The sequence below is a fragment of the Antedon mediterranea genome, chromosome 1 (assembly GCF_964355755.1).
Source record: "Antedon mediterranea chromosome 1, ecAntMedi1.1, whole genome shotgun sequence".
Lineage (NCBI taxonomy): Eukaryota > Metazoa > Echinodermata > Crinoidea > Comatulida > Antedonidae > Antedon > Antedon mediterranea.
Window position 1 is genome coordinate 31,413,446 of NC_092670.1, and position 17,538 is coordinate 31,430,983.

The following is a 17,538-nucleotide window of genomic DNA, read 5'->3' on the forward strand; positions in this document are numbered from 1 at the left end:
TTTCTTTCTATAGTTACAGACTGCAATTCCCAAGTGAATTGACCCCCGAGTGACCCAATATCCGTACTGGCTCCAATTAAAAAAAGGCAATCAACATGGATTTAATCAAGCATACTGATCAGATCTCTTGTATAATATACTCACTGTGTATACAGTGATAAGACTAATTACATTACCAATGCTTCATTGGATTAGTGTGTTCAATCCAACCTCCTGATATCTATCCTCACAATACATTAATTTGTTAGTAATTGTAGATAGTGTGCTATTGTTTTCTCTACCCTATGCATGTTTGATCGTGCTGTATTTGTATGTACACTCAGTTCCTACCTTCTCTTGGAGCCTTAAAACAACAAACTACCTGATCCCACTTGACAGTCTTCTCTGAGGCATATTTTTTCATCAGTCCATACAAGATGTTGTTTAATTTGCTGTAAGATTATGACATTTGCTGATGGCTCCTTCAACTTGGCTTATGTAAATTAATTTTTCTGATATAAATTTTTAATAAAATTAATATCTTATTTCTTCCACTTTGATTTGCTGTCCTAATGAGCCAAGCCTATTCTGGCTTTCATCAACTCCCATATCACACAACATTTATTTTCAAATCGATTTTCTACTATTTTAGCCTGTTATTCTTATAATATTTTGTATGACAATCCAGCCAATATTTATCTTTATATAGTAAAATTTAATGTTGTGACCTTTAAATGTTGTTCAATGCTTGTATAGTTTGACAATAGAGGTATAAATATCGTATTTATTTGAATAAATGCTCCATGGCGTTTATTGTTCAGGAGGGTTTTTAGTGGACGTTTATTTGAGGAAGGTGTTTATTTGGAGAGGCATTTTTTGTTGGTGTATTAATAATATGGTAACATGTATAATCAAATAAATACCACCTAGATATGAAAAAATACAACAAAATTAATACCTAAGAAGTGATAAAATATAGTAAAAATATATCAAAATACTAGGTAAATTGTAGATCATGTCAATCAATGAATTCTACTACAAATAGAAATGTGTAATAATACAAAATGTGTATATGCATTCCAAATGATGTTCTATGGGGAGAAGTTTATTTTAGGGAGGAGTTTATTCATATTGTGACAGACAGCAATATCCAATTAATTCTAACATTCAATCCACTATAGAAAACATCTCCTTAACATTGTTAAGCAATAGAAAATTTAAAGAAATTGTTGGCATACAGGGAAGGGTTGACAGATATGGACTATCAATTAGAGATGGTGGGATGAACACATTGGTATTCAGAATGCATTTGAACCATCATTGCAGTACACTGCCACAGTATTGAACCAAAGTTGAACTACTAACAGAAATGGTAAATGCCACATAGCTTATGGCAATGTACTGGAAAACATTTCAAACTGTGTATGTGTTGTTTCACATTACTAGAGTTTACATAGACTACAATAGCTTTAAACTTGATCCATGTAGAATGTGAAGGTCTTGGAACAGGTCTGTCTCCAAGAGCCTCCGGTTTGGACCACTTTAATTAGGAATGCCTCTGAAGTTAAAGATAATGTTTTTCTGTCTCGACTTGCTATTCAGAACAGTGCTACATTGTAAAGATGTCCTTAGATTGCACAATTTACTTTATCTTTTACAATATCTTTAGTTACTTCAAACACTTACTTTGATTTAATTACCATAGATCTCTAGAAAGTTGTTTCTTTTAGTCATTTTTCTAAATGCAAAAGTATGCAAAGTAAATATTATTTCATTTTCACTGTAACTAAAGTTATTTGTAGGTATACATTTTTCTTTCTTTTTTTTAAATCTAATTTAAACCAAATGACACCCAGTGAAATATATGTTAATGAGAATACTAAAATATCTGTTTTACTTCTCTATAAATGTATCATAATTTTAAAGTAATACAGTATTGTAATAAAGATAAAATGTATAAATTAAGTTCAATTTCCTACTATAGAGTTTGGACAATTTATACCTATATTATATCAAAGATGGTCGATGATTATCTTTTCTAAATTACGCATTAAAAAGCTTCCTAATTAATAATTTTCCCATACATTGACTATTATTTTTGTTTATCATTCCATATGTTCCTTTCTCTGTAATTCTCTTTTTATTTGGTTGTCTTTCCATATGTTCCATCTCTATAATTCTCTTTTTATTTGGTTGTCTTTCAATATGTTCCTTTCTTTGTAATTCCATTATTAATCTGTTTGTTGCTCCATATGTTTCCATTTTTACTTCTGGTTGCCATTTCATTTTGATCCTTTCTTTTATGTTCCACCTTCTCTTATTTGATGGCAAATATTCAGTGCATTTTTATAATCATACCAATTTTCTAAAACTTTATTTAGGTTTAATGTGATGTTGAGATTTCAACATACCAACATACCTTCCCAAAATATTTTTGAAATCAAATTTTCGTTTTTCATGAAGGTAAACCTTCATGATAAACGAACATTTTATTTCAAAAATACCAACATAACTATTTAATAAATTAAATGAAAACAATTATTTAGTTTCTCCCAATAAATAGTTTCAATGTTAAAGAAGGTCATTCACCCTAAATTGTAAATCCTGTCTGATAAGTTTTGGCAGGAAAAAGGTACAAATAGGCTCTGCCATTTCCGGCATAATTTTTTCCTACTAAACCTTTGATATATTAAATTATAAATCAGCATCATACAATTTGTTTTTTCTTGATAGTACAAACAGTAGTATGTTGATATACTACACAACAATCCAATCATAGAAATATTAGGGAGCTTTCGATTTGCGATACAGGTTTGATGGTTTCTAGAGGTCCACACGACGACCATTGACACATTGATTGACTCAAGGCAATCTAACAACAGGATGCAAATCTTCAAAGATCAATTTCAAAGGGTTTATGTGTGGCTGCGACACAATCAGTTCCATGCCGCTAATAGACAGTGTACGCCGTTGAGAATATGTACAGTGGAGTACAGTACTGTTGGTATTTGTCGTAGGACCGTTATAAGCTTGGCAAGGCGAGCTCAGTGTCCCGTTGTTAGATTGCCTCCATTGACCTGACCTATGTTGTTCATCGGTCCTCGGTTGTTGGCAAATCGAAAACTCCCTATTAATATTATACGGAATTATGATCAAACTATGTAGTATAGATTATGCCTGCAATAATAAACCAACTAATGTAGTATGATTATAACTGTAGAGGAGAAGAGAGAGTTACAACACAACAGGTGTGTAAAACAATTAAACAATGTAACTTCAGGTAGAAAGTGACAGGCAATACAATTTATAGAGCTCTCCTCTTGAGTTTCAAGGAATTACTTCTCTTTTCTTTACAAGCTTAATTTTTCACCCATAACTTTAGCAGCTGTTAAGCTGCCTCTCATGAGACCCCTCTTTTTGTAAAGTGAAAGCATTAAAAGCCAATTTGCTCTAAACTTGGATATTATTTGCTGTTAATTGAGTCAGTCAGTTTTAATTTTTTAAATCACATATTGGCTCTTTGTAGTTATGCAGTACATAGGCCTATGGCCTGTTTTATAGAGGATAACTATAATTTGATTATCTTATTGATTATGACATCAAAACATATTATTTTAGACAGTTTATAAATGTTTATCCTATAGTTTGAAGAAGAAGGCATTTCCAATTGTTTCCTTAGAAAAAATGTATATTTATCTATTTAGCTTAGCTTTCATCCTATTATAAACATGTCTTATTCATATTGTATGAAATATGCTGATTTTGGTAAAAACATCATTAAAATTGCTGAAAATGATACATGGTTGTTGACATATATTTCCTTCTCAATTATTTCCTTTTACAATATAATAAAATATAGCTATTAATAAATTCTGATTATCATTTTAAATTTTATAATCAGAGAGTGTTCCACTATTGATTCATTCATTCATTTACTTATTACAATTTCAATGTCACTGGAATAATCATTCACAAATGTTTAGTTTATCATACTCTCAGGGGAGTACGCCAAGTCACGCAGTCACTAAACTTTACAATAATATTCATATAAAACAATACTGTTAGAAATTGTATAATGAAAATCTCAACTTTATAATAGTTGATAGTTGTTGGATTAACATAAAAAAGCGATTAAGCCAAGGTTTCCTTTTCATTTAAACAGTCAGTCATTGTTTTTGGACATCTATGAATAAAATGTAGTAAGTAACAACCTGATGTTGTGAAGACTTATATGCAAATTACTAGGCTGTGTGCCAAGTATTCAAATTAGCTGTGAATAGTAATCAAATACCAGGTGTCATCTATTTTTATTAAGTAGACACCACAGATTTTGGAAAATTAAGTTTTGGTGATAGATGGATATTGTCTGCAGTGTACTAGTCAGATGGCCCCTCAACATTTTCCTCAATTTATTTCACAAACTCATAACAACTCAACTGTATGTAAATTTATTAGTACAGCAAATGATAATTACCAAGTATGTAAATTACATGACAGGTCATGACCTGTGTTAGCAAATAAAATCTTTTCCTATAAAAACAATCCAGTAGGCTTATAATGATTAATGAATATTTGATTTTTTAAGCCAGTATTTGATTATTCTATCCCATATTTATTTAGTACACTTGTCTACACATATTAGGAAAATATTGATTCAGGACTTAATATAACTAAATATATTAAACATTAATTCCATTCTCATGTATAATATATTGTAGTTTAAACTGAAATGATTTTGTATCAAAATTCTTCACCTCAATTTGAACCAGTTGACATTGAATTGAACTTTATTTCACTTTTCATCATTTTTATATCAAAACAAATGTTTGTTTAATGCATGCACATTTAAATAATTTATTTTCTAACACAGAACATAGGACACAAAAATGCATTATATCAAAAACAAATTCTAATCCGCCAGATGTATTAATTATTAATTTAGAAAACATGAAGATTAAGAAATGCCATACCAACCAAAATTGAAACACAAAACATTCTACTTTTGATATGCAGATTCATAACTATTAGAACACTGGGGCTTTTATGATATTGTTCAACTCTCAACATACGGTAGTTAGGCGGAACATATTTTTTATTAACAATTTCATAAATAAAGTTGAAAAGAATAAACACTGTGAGCATACACATACATTTTGTGTTTATTCCTATCTGTTCAATTGTATGCCTCTTCATGAAATCAGCTACAAAGGTGAATCAATGCAGCGAGGAAATCTTGCATGAAGTTTACTGGTTTTTCCCTTTGTATTATTTATCAAAAACACCACTAAAGGCTACCAATGCATTTTTCAGTCAATTAAGCTTTGAAAATGTTAACAAGCTAAGTCTAGGTTTCTAGACATGCTTGATTTCATATCATTTGAATCTTTTATATTTATTACTGAACCATTTTCAAATCCAACCTGTTTGGCCTAATTGTTTGACTCTTCTACTTGTTAGGTTATCTCTATCAATAGTTTTGTCTCACTGCTTACCAAGCATGTTAGATTGTTTTTGTGCTGAGCACATATCAATATCTGTGCCAGTCATACAAATCATTTATAACAGAATTCACTTAAATCATATTTTACACTGTTATGATTTTGTTGAATGCTGGCCACTGTTCTTCTGTTTGTTCTTTGCAAGTATAACTTTCCTTCGCACGCAGTGTTGTTTAATCGTATCAATTACGACACAAAATAAACATGTTTAAGATTTACTTAAAATTCAATTTAAATTTTCCAGTTTGTACTATTTATAACTTTTTGGGAATTTGCATTGTGTTTTCTTTATTAGATGAATGTTTAAATAACTGCAATTTTTTTATATAATATATTTGGTTTTTTTTCTTTCGGTGATTTTATTTATTTTAGAGATCTGCATAATGAGTATACTTTGAAGATATATACCACTAATACATCTCTATTAAATTAACTTAAAAGTATTTACAGTAGGCAGAATTACAAGACATTAACCCAATATATAGTGCGCTAGATTTAAAAAACTTTTCCTATTTTAGTTCTCACACTACAATTAATACAATAAAATTAAATAATAACACAGGCCATACACTGAAATAACCCTGCTCACAGCAAGACATTTCTTAGCACTGTTTTTATCCTTTTAATTGGCATATTTCTAGAAACCGCCATATGCCCAGAAGCCTGGGTCTGAAATAAGCAAACCAAACATAGAAAGAACACATTTCGATTGTTTACTAACATTGTTTACTAAGTTAACATTGTTTACTAGGTTAACATTGTTTACTAACATTTTTACTAGGTTAACATTGTTTACTAAGTTAACATTATTTACTAGGTTAACACTGTTTTCCCTTTCCTTTACAGGAAATGGAGAAAAAGAGAATAAGACGGATCAATGGCTGGGGGTAACAGTGAAAAGTCAAGGTCCAGGAGGATATGTTGTGGTAAGTTATATTTACATGTGATATATGCATAGAGAATGATTATACAGATATTTTGTAGAGAAACAACCAAGCAATTTTACCACAGGCTCAGTTGCTATACTTACTTTTTTATCAATTTCGCAAGGAAATGTTTTATTATGAATACACTTTAATATTGTGAATATTTGAATACCATACAACTTTTCCCAATAACAGCAGGTTTATTAGGCCTGTTTTGCTGCATTTCCTTAAGATAATGTAACTAAAAATAAGATACTGCATTGGGAATATATTTTGTGTGGGCAGAGATGTGTGTATGTTTATACAGCTAAAAATTGTATTATAAGTTTAATTAGTGTTCCAAAAACTAATTAATAATCATTTAATATTTGACTGTATGTAGCAGAAATTATAGTTACTTGCCATAGAGTATAACCAAGGAGTTGTTACTCCCTGGTATAAACTAGTACTATGTTAGTGGCTTTTTCAGCAGCAGTACTGGATAGATATGGTAGTGGTACAGTATATACATGAATGTTCTTAAATGACATTAATTAGACCTCAACTGACCGATAACCTTAGGTTATTGTACCTCTCATCCTGGAATACAGAACCTCAATTAAATATTATGATATGTTTCAGGGTCACAGATACTATCTGGTATTGTAATGTTGTCATCCTCAGGGCCTATAGCTAATTACCATATCTCAATATTCACTCAAATATGATATTCAAATAATGAATTTTATGAGTTGAAAGTTCTATTCATGAAATTGTTCAAAGAATACAAAAGAATCACAACACACCTACCTTTCTAAAGTAAACCTTTATTCAATTATTCTGTTGCTTTGATGTTTAATAAATGTCGAAGGCTAAGCCATTAAAAACTGCATCTTCCTGATTTTGCCCCCTTAGTTGAACAGATACACACATTCACATTGCAGTGTAGATTTTGACAGTAAGGATTACCAAAATCAGATTATATAAATATTAAATATTTATGCATCTAATTGACCAAATTGATCAAATTGTATATTTGTGTACAGCCACATCAAAACCAGGCACTTGGTGAAATATATATTTTTTTAGTTGATACTATAATGGTATTCCTCACAATATATCCTTCAAAATGGTGTTTGGATCATTTAAATCAAGCAAATATTCCCAGAGTTATGGCAATAAATGTATATAGCATTTATACAAAATTTATTTGTAATTACTGAGTAATTAACAGTCAAAGTTTAATGACAAATCAGACAGGAAGTTGCCCCATGCTGTTACAGATTGAACAATTAACACCTTAGCAACACTACCTTCTAGATAAACAATCATTCTGAAATTTGGCACACTTATTCAATATAGTGTTTTCTAATATTCATGAAAATTTCATCAAAATCCGAGCTGGTTATCATAGTTAATTATGACGATTACAAAGTACCACTAATTTACGTAAAATCTGTCAAATTCATTTATAATAGTGTAGTGTAAGAATAATACAGTAGGCCTACTAGTAGGTATTCAGGAAGATTGCCTTAGCTTATTATTAGTTCTAAACAAATTTTTAAAAAACAGCAAACATTTTATTAATGAACTTTATTCAATTTTATTTCTCTTTTTACTTTATTTTATCTGCTTTTTGTTCAAAATGGCGCAGGGCACACAATGTCCCTCGTTTCTGGTCGGCAAAATTCAATTACCAGTATTTTATTTGTGAGTGATTTGTATTGTACTGGTTTTTAGTGTTAATGTTATGTATGTAAGAGAAACTCAACAGTTCTTTTCAGACTTAATATACGTGGTGTACCGCAAACTTTATATCAACATTTGATTTCGCCATGCAAACCTTCAAACAATGTTATGTATTCTATTGTTGAACCAGCACCATAACAGATAGCCACACCCGTTAGCTTGAACAATGTTTTTAAGCATGATGAATAACGTGAAATTTAGCCAAGGTACCAGTATTTTATTTGTGAGGGATTTGTATTGTACTGGATTTTACTGTTGTTAATGTTATGTAATACGTCTATTGTTGAACCAGCACCTGGCCTGATCATGACAGATAGACACACCTGTTAGCTTGAACAATGTTTTTAAGCATGATGAATAACGTGAAATTTAGCCAAGGTACCAGTATTTTATTTGTGAGGGATTTGTATTGTACTGGTTTTTACGGTTTATGTTTTGCACACACTCCCCACACACCCAACCCATCATTGGCAATTTTTAAGCATAATGAAATTTAACCAAATTGAAATAAATAAAATAGCCCAGCAGTAGGCCTAGTAAGTAAAGCCTTCCAGGAGGCTTATACTATAGAGAGGAAAACTCTATCTTATTTTAATTGGGCTAGGCCTTGTTGTTGTTATTACTATTATTATTACTAGCTAGCTAGGCCTACTATGCCATGCAGCCTATCTAGGCTAGTAGCCCAGCGTAGTAGTAGGCCTAGGCGGATCTCCGCCTAGTCTAGGCTTATAGTACTAGGCCTAGTAGAGCCACCAGGTCTAGCCTACTGTACCTAGCCTAGCTAGGCCTAGGCCTAGTGCCAGTGGATTGAGAGTTACATTGCTAATATCAACTCTTACGATAAATAACTTAGCTAGGCCCTTTACTTTAGTATGTTATAACTTATTGTTATCAAGTCTGAGTCAGTACACGTCACTTTAGTATTACTGTGTACAGTACTTAGATGAACTATAAAAAATATATTTTTCTCGACAAGCGTGTACTAGCGATAAGATTTTGTTGACCTGGAATTTTCCATGCTGGATGGGTCATGTGACAACATTAAACCAATCACATCGCTTCTTTCAGCGTGTTCGTAGCAAATAGGCCGTTTTTGTTTACACTAAAGGGTTCTATAAAATCGGTTTTTATTGGTCTATATCGTACAATCTGTGACATCACTCATTTATTTTTAGATTCATGAACAAAATACCTATCGAATGATACCAAGCTTTCAGGGGTTATCTACAAAATTACGGCGTAGGAATGACGAAAATAACTGCTTTTTTATAACGAATTACCACGTTCTTTCAATCAAAACACGAGGATAGAGGCTCAGATTTATGTAATTTTTACCACCTTTCCATTTGAATTAGTTAATAAGATATATATTTTTGAAATCTACGGTAAATTTCCTATCAGATAATGGTAAAAAAACAAAATGGTCAAAATATGAGTTTCACACATTCAAATGCATTTTACACAAATCCCTATCTAGCGACAAGCGCCTGGTTTTGATGTGGCTGTACACATTTTATCTTTACTCAATAGAAGTTCCAACTTAGAATAGATATTATATTTTAAATCTCAAAATTTTACTTACACATATTTAGGCCTACTTACACATATTTAGGCCTACTTACACATATTTAGGCCTACTTACACATATTAGGCCTACTTACACATATTTAGGCCTACTTACACAATTATTTAGGCCTACTTACACATATTTAGGCCTACTTACACATATTTAGGCCTACTTAAACATATTTAGGCCTATACTTACACATTTTTACTTACACATATTTAGGCCTACTTATACATATTTAGGCCTACTTACACATATTAGGCCTACTTACACATATTTAGGCCTACTTACACAATTATTTAGGCCTACTTACACATATTTAGGCCTACTTACACAATCATATTTAGGCCTACTTAAACATATTTAGGCCTACTTACACATTTTTACTTACACATATTTAGGCCCACTTATACATATTTAGGCCCACTTACACATATTTAGGCCTACTTACACATATTTAGGCCCACTTACACATATTTAGGCCCACTTACACATATTTAGGCCCACTTACACATATTTAGGCCTACTTATACATATTTAGGCCCACTTACACATATTTAGGCCCACTTACACATATTTAGGCCTACTTACACATATTTAGGCCTACTTACACATATTTAGGCCCACTTACACATATTTAGGCCTACTTACACATATTTACTTACACATATTTAGGCCTACTTAAACATATTTACTTACACATATTTACTTACACATATTTAGGCCTACTTACACATATTTAGGCCTACTTACACATATTTAGGCCTACTTACACATATTTACTTTTTACACATATTTACTTACACATATTTACTTACACAGCACGCAATTTTACTACAATATTATCTATTCAAATTGGCAGTACAGTAGAATGTAAATCATTTTAATAGATTAAAATTCTTTTTTCATTTAACATCAATTTAAATAAGAAAAAAATGGTAAACTGGCGTACATCCTATAACTTGTATAAAAATCCCCTATTTTATTTTACTGTATCTATAATAATAATACTATATTGTTATTTTAAGTTTGTGTTAAATACTTCCTTTATCTTATGGTGTGTTACTTATTGTGTGGTTATATTGTGTGGTTACATTGGTGGGAGTTTCCATATATTTTAAATGATTGGTCACAAAAGAAAGGAATAAATTGAAGATGAGAAAGATAATAGGTAGTCATTCGCTGCATCCTCCCACACACATGTCCAACGTGAAGTAAAACGTCAGAACCGATCAACCACACAATGATCCAAATTCTAACCATTGTTGTACCTATAGAATGATTGTAGTCATTAATATTTCAGAATTATTCATATAGAACCAGAATTTTTTCAATAAAAAATTGTTATTTTATATGATTAATAATTTATGAAAAATGTCGAAAATATATTTTAAAACAGTTTTATTGATGATTGACAGCCTATGATATAAAATATAGTATGATATACAGAAATAGTTAGATCAAATAAAAAAAAGAAGTTTTTGATGAGGGTGAACTATTTTTACCTAATTGTTTACAAAGCTCGGACCAAATTTAAAAAATAATGTGCATCCATAATTTAAATGAGAGAGGGAGTAATGAATACTTTAGAATATGAATAAGAACCTGAAAAACACATATCCAAGGATTTTGAATTAATGAAGGTGGGGGGGGGGGGGGCTGTTGAATTGTAAATGAAGTACTGAACTATGACCTAGTTTTAAAATTGTATTTTTTTATTTTAGGTAGGGGGGGGGGGGGCACCTTCTGGACCTCTATATTTGTTTGTATAAAATAAAAATATTAATACAGTGGTATGTAAAACAGGAATAAATTAAATAAATAAATGAAGATTAGATTATTCTTGTTATTTTAATATAATATGCCATAAATATAGTTATTGCAAAATATAGTAACTATTCAGGTGTTGCTATTCTAACCTGCTTACTGTGAATAACAGATATATAAATCACATACAAATGATTGACGTTTATTCATGCGTATCAGTATGTGATGAGTCAATGTGTACAATTGATTGTTCCTCAAGGAAATAATTTCAACAATTTATTTATGAAATATATCCTTTGTTCATCTATAGTGATAGAATCATTATTTGTTTGATTTTAGTATAAATTGACTTCAATTTTAACTTAAAGTTATTAGAATTTGAAATATTATAAGGAAATTTTATGTTAATTACTATAATAACTGCTTCCTATTCCACTCCATGAACAATTAACATGAACAACATTAATTTACTGCCCATAGGTGAGCTTGATTTAGACAGGCATGATTTTGCATACAAATGACAGTACTCCATATGGAGTCGAGTGGCCGAACATAGTTCTTGCAGTTTAAAAAGTGTTCTTTTATAAGAACTTTGCACTGGATTGTACACATGGCCCTCATGCTTATACACACTTTAAACAACCCAGTCCAGTGCATCCTTTAAAATAGTAGAGGTTTGGGGTTACCCCTGTGTAATAGTCCATTAGGTGTAAACTTTTTATACACAAAAGGAGGCTTAGTGCTCATGACATTTGTGGTTAAGACAGTTAATTAAATAGAACATAAGTATCCACTATCATTACTACCTGCATAATTTGTATTGGGATACATTTTAAAAAAATAATCAGACACAATTCTGTACTAAATGCAGGTGCCTGTATTTTTTTCTATCTTATCAGATATTTAATATACATTTTAAAATAGACCATAAAAAAACATAAATACAAAAGCAGCATAATTTCTGTTTTTATAAACATCAAATAAATCGGAAGTAATTAATATGATATAACTGATCGACGATAGGTAATAAATATTTATTATTTTTATGTCGTGTTAGAAAAATAAATGTTGGGCCAGATGGTACAATAATAATAATATTAATATTATAATGTTTTGAAATTAACATTTCTTTATTTGACATAGACAAAAATACACAGGTCAATATATTAAATAATAAATATAAAATTTCTGTATTTAAAATACCCTTAAACAGTTTTTTTATACAGGTAACTCCCCCAATACCGGACACCTTTGGGCTTGTCTAATATTTCTGGTTTTCTGCAAAGTATTGGTAATGTGTTTTTGGTGGTAAAAACAAAATTTGGGACCTTTTGGACCTCAAGAAAAGTTTTGTTTTGTGAGAGAGAGTCCGGTATTGGGAGAGTTGACTGTATTATAAAAGTACAGTAAAGTTAACCCATTTTAACAATAACAAATTGTGCATGTTTGATAATCCCTTCCATTTCAACACTTGTCATTTACAAATCAAGACAAATTATTTGCAAATTTTACGACGTCGGTGAAGCAAGAAGCACCATTGTGCTGATAATAACACAAATTGGTTACGTGCTCCAGTAATATAAAAAAGATGAAGTTGTCCGTTTGACTAGGTTCACTATATACAAAACAAAAATAGGTTATACGCTCTTCTAAGAGTATAACTTTGAATTTGAATTTACTCAACACTAAGAGCAAATTAAAAATACAAAAGAATTGTCATTGCCGTATTAAGTGACCATACATTATTACAAGAAATGTTAACAGAATTTTATACATTCATATTAATATCATGCTATTGTTGTACATCTCAATTTTCAGAGAACAAAAGAAGTGTAGTATACATTTCAGTCTTATTCCTGGAGGTGTTTGTAGCCAATACCAGCAATACATACCAATTATGTTTAATTGAGATATATTATGGTATAATATTAGATGCATTAATTTCTTTCTTCATAGCATGCTTTTTACAAACGCTTTGAGTATAACGTTCTTTATCCTGGGGTCTTTTAATCAATCCATGCTCTCTCACAGTATCAGAGTATTTTTCTCATGAACAAAAGTAAAACATTCATACAACATTTAGCCTCACACAGGTGTTAGACACTGTCTTTGTATGTATGTACTGTAAATGAACCATGGCCATAGTGTCCAATCAATTGCACTTATTTAAGTAAATGTAATATTAATTGATTGATTGAATTGATTGAAATATATATTTATACTGGGTAACCTCTTCAGTCAAAGACTGGTCTCCCAGTGGGCCAAGTTATGATCAGTGGCTGTGATGTAGGCCTACTAGTACACCGGGGTAACCCCCTACTCGTCTCGAAAGATGTACTAGGTTCTTTAAAGTGCACATGAGCTAAATGTGTACACTGGACCTACAGTTTATAGTCCTTATCCGAAAAGACTCGTTCTACCACCAGAACCAGGGAGTGAGTGAGCCTCGAACCCCTGCCGATAATATGGCTACGTAATTACGGTTCCACTGTCTTAATACTAAATACTAATACTAACAGGTTTTCATAAAACAGTAAGTCTTATACATGTGGTACAATTTGATTTAGAATAGTTTTATTTGTGTTTGATTTGCCACACATTATGTGCTTTACTGTAGGTTTCTTTTTTTCACAATGCTGTTAAATTGGCAAGTTTCATGGTTTAGCAAAGATCTGAAACAAGGCTGTTAATAAACAGTATACAAAAAAGACGATAACAGCTATCAGGGTTATGTATAACTTACTGGAAAATATGTGTATATTGTTTGTTTTGTTTATTATCGATAGAAAAGGCGACGTCCAAGAAACTACTATTTAAATGGTTGCAATGATATTCAAATATTGATATATTATGTAATACCAAAGACAGAAGTAAATACAGATGCAGACAAGACAAGGCACTTTAATGTTTTTGTTCTGCAATACCCTGCAGAATAAAAATGGATCAATAAAGTTCAGCAGTATTACAAAATAGATTTCACTTCATATATTCAAAGATTCTATCTAAGAATAGTTTTTAATCCTTATTCATACTTTGTAACTTTATACCCAAAGATTTTATCTAAAAATAATTATTATCATAATTGAAAGATTGCATCTGACATTGCTTATTAATATAACAATACAACTGCCAAATCATAGATTCTTATCTGAAAATGAGTATTATAGGGGTAAAATAGTATTTTGTTGACAGATACATTTTTGTGTGATCTAGTCTCGCATTAAATGACAAAGTTTGATGCCGTAGAGGAATAACTTTTGTATTTTGCACGAAAGATTGATTGATTTATCATATTTGGGAAAAGGTAATTAAAATTGTAATTTGACATTGCACGAAAACTTCATAACTCTGCCAAGATTTGTATAACCGTAGCATCCTTAAAATAGTTTAAATTGATTGAATTATTTGTGAATATTGTAACAATTTTATTTTTAATAAGTTTACAATCAGTTTTAAGAATCATGACTCCAAGCTTATACGAAACAATGTTAAATAAAAATCATGCACATAAAAAAATATCAAGGTATAAAGAAAAATAGACACCACAATCTGTCTCCCATCTTTTCAATCAATTAAAACTGTCAAATTAATCTTGCGAAGCACAACAATTTTAAAATTAAATACATGTGCACATACTGTCGACATGCCTACAATTTTTATAACGTCATAGTAGTGTACCGACTCAAACAGATTCAAAGAACTTATTTCAGTTTTGAAAATGTTTGACAAAATGGGTCATCGTGAGGCCTACTTACTTATTCTTATTTTTGAAAATGACTTCAGTTAATAGTGTGTTGAGTATATTCCACAGGATATCTTGATTGCTAATTAATAACCAATTGTATTTATATTTAGTAACACAAAAGCATTAGTTCATTTGGTCAGCAACAATAATTAATTTCAGGCCTTTTTGCTGGATTAAGCCCTTTTTGCTGAATTAAGCCCTTTTTTCTGGATTAAGCCATTTTTTCTGGATTAAGCCATTTTTTCTGGATTAAGCCCTTTATCCAACTCTTTTTTCTTTGTATAGAAATGATGTGCCCTTTTTATTAATGATAGGTCTATAAATTATATGTTTTTAAACTTAACAATTTAATATCTCATTATAAGTTGTTCTAGTAATCGCAGAAAGAAATTGTGTCTCCTTTTATAAATCCTTCATCTTTTTTCTCAACATAACAAATAAAGAGTAATTATATTTCCTTTGTTGCTTTCATGTTTTTTGATTATCACATTGTGTTGTATATCTAGCAAAATCAAGATTGGTTGTTTGTTTGTATTTAGAACAGGTAGTATTAATGTTCGATTTCATATGATCTCACAATCACTTAAGTACCTACTAGATAGATGATATGCTTAGCAAGAAAAACTCTACAGTTACTTACTTTTAGCTGAGATTAACAATAACATGAGTATCAAGAAATCTACAATCAACGAAGATGTTTATTTTACTGTGTTTGATAAAAATGATACTTTTAACTAGGCCTACTACAACGTATGACTTTGCATTTTCAGGAATCTAAGTTAAAGTCAGATAGTTTGTCCTACTCCGGTGTCCTGACGCAAAGCTATCTAAAATTATCAACATGTGGGTGCAGTACTGTGCCTGCTATTAACCTGGGCTTGAATATATAGCCATCAGCGAAATTTGTTGTGTACCCCAGGCTAGTGAGGTTGTGGGTCCCAGTCCTATCTGAAAATGCAAGCAAGTTATAATATTTACAAGGTATCAGCATTATCCTAGGCTAAAGTAGAAATATTATGTATTGTTTTGCTAAATACTTTTAAGAGGATGTTGGGTAGAGGAGGATGATTGTGCTTGGGAGTGGAAGGAGTGGGAGAGGGAGGCATGCTGGTTCTGCTTATATAACTGGTTACTTGATATTGCTCCTCAGATAGATATTGGTTATCAAATAAAAAAATAATTCATATTCTATTGGACATCTGATATGCAAATGTTTTTTCATTAAAATGCATATTATGCAAAAACACCTCCTTTATTTCCTAAGTTGTCTTGTTACCTTGGCACTCTGAAAACTTCCATTATACTACATATATATTTATGTTGTCCGCACAACAGTGATATAAATTGTTAGCTCCATGGTTTTTGTTAATGTTAAAAGGATTTAATCATGAATGATCTTGAGAAAGGTTTTACAGTAATTTCTACATTTAGACCTACTGTTGTGTTATGTCCTTAACATTGTTACTAAATGCGCAATTCTCACCAGCTAAATAAAACGGTATCAACATTGGATCCAACTTAATGCAGACTTAATTTATTGAATACCATGTCATTGTACGTTGGCCTTTAGCTAGGTAGACAGCTAATTTGATATAAACAATTTAAATTTCTCTGGCATATAGGAAGGAGCTGTAATAATAACTTAATTAAATCTAACAATGCGCTAATTATCCCTAAGGCGGCTAATTAACTTTAACAAGTATTACAAGACTTGTTTTTGTTATTCTTACCTGTACAAGGTATATAGTGTCTTCATTGAAGCAAAGTTAAAACAGGAGCAAAAATCCTTGAGTAGATTATCCCTTGTAAATGACAGATTAAAGCATTAATGAAAAATAATTTATTAATTAAAAAGTGCGCATTTCTATAAAATATACTGTATATTCAAATGACACCATAATATATTACATTTTTACGTACAAAATTAAAATGAAGCTTACCGTAATACAATTCATAAAAGAAATAAAGAATTATAAAAAAGTTTTAAAACAATTGAGGCTCTTGGCTTTCCTAATGTGCACAGGAAGAGCATTGCAAAGTTTAGCAGCAGCATAAATATTCACCATTGTAAACTTGCAACTGTATTCAAGATTGAATTGTCATTACAATTATTATCATTACAGTGAGAACAGTGGGTTTCTTTAGTTACAATTTCAAATTTGAGGGAATCGTCAACAATTTATAAATTAACAACAAATAAACTTTATTTAAAATTTCTCATAAAATATATACATATACATAATATATAAATCCAAAGGCAAATTTATGAAAAAATTACAATGCTGTGGGTATCAGTGGATGGATCTCAATTGAGATACAAAATAATAA

The 17,538-nt window shown here is 30.7% G+C and overlaps 1 protein-coding gene across 2 annotated transcripts in view; it reads left to right on the plus strand.

The window, feature by feature from the left end:
- LOC140063663 (integrin alpha-6-like) overlaps positions 1 to 17,538 on the plus strand; it is a 75,533-nt gene that overhangs the window by 16,857 nt on the left and 41,138 nt on the right. For both annotated transcript variants that reach the window (XM_072110107.1, XM_072110108.1), the window contains exon 3: positions 6,324 to 6,403. In XM_072110107.1, coding sequence (XP_071966208.1) covers positions 6,324 to 6,403 — 80 coding nt within the window. The remainder of the gene's footprint in view (positions 1 to 6,323; positions 6,404 to 17,538) is intronic.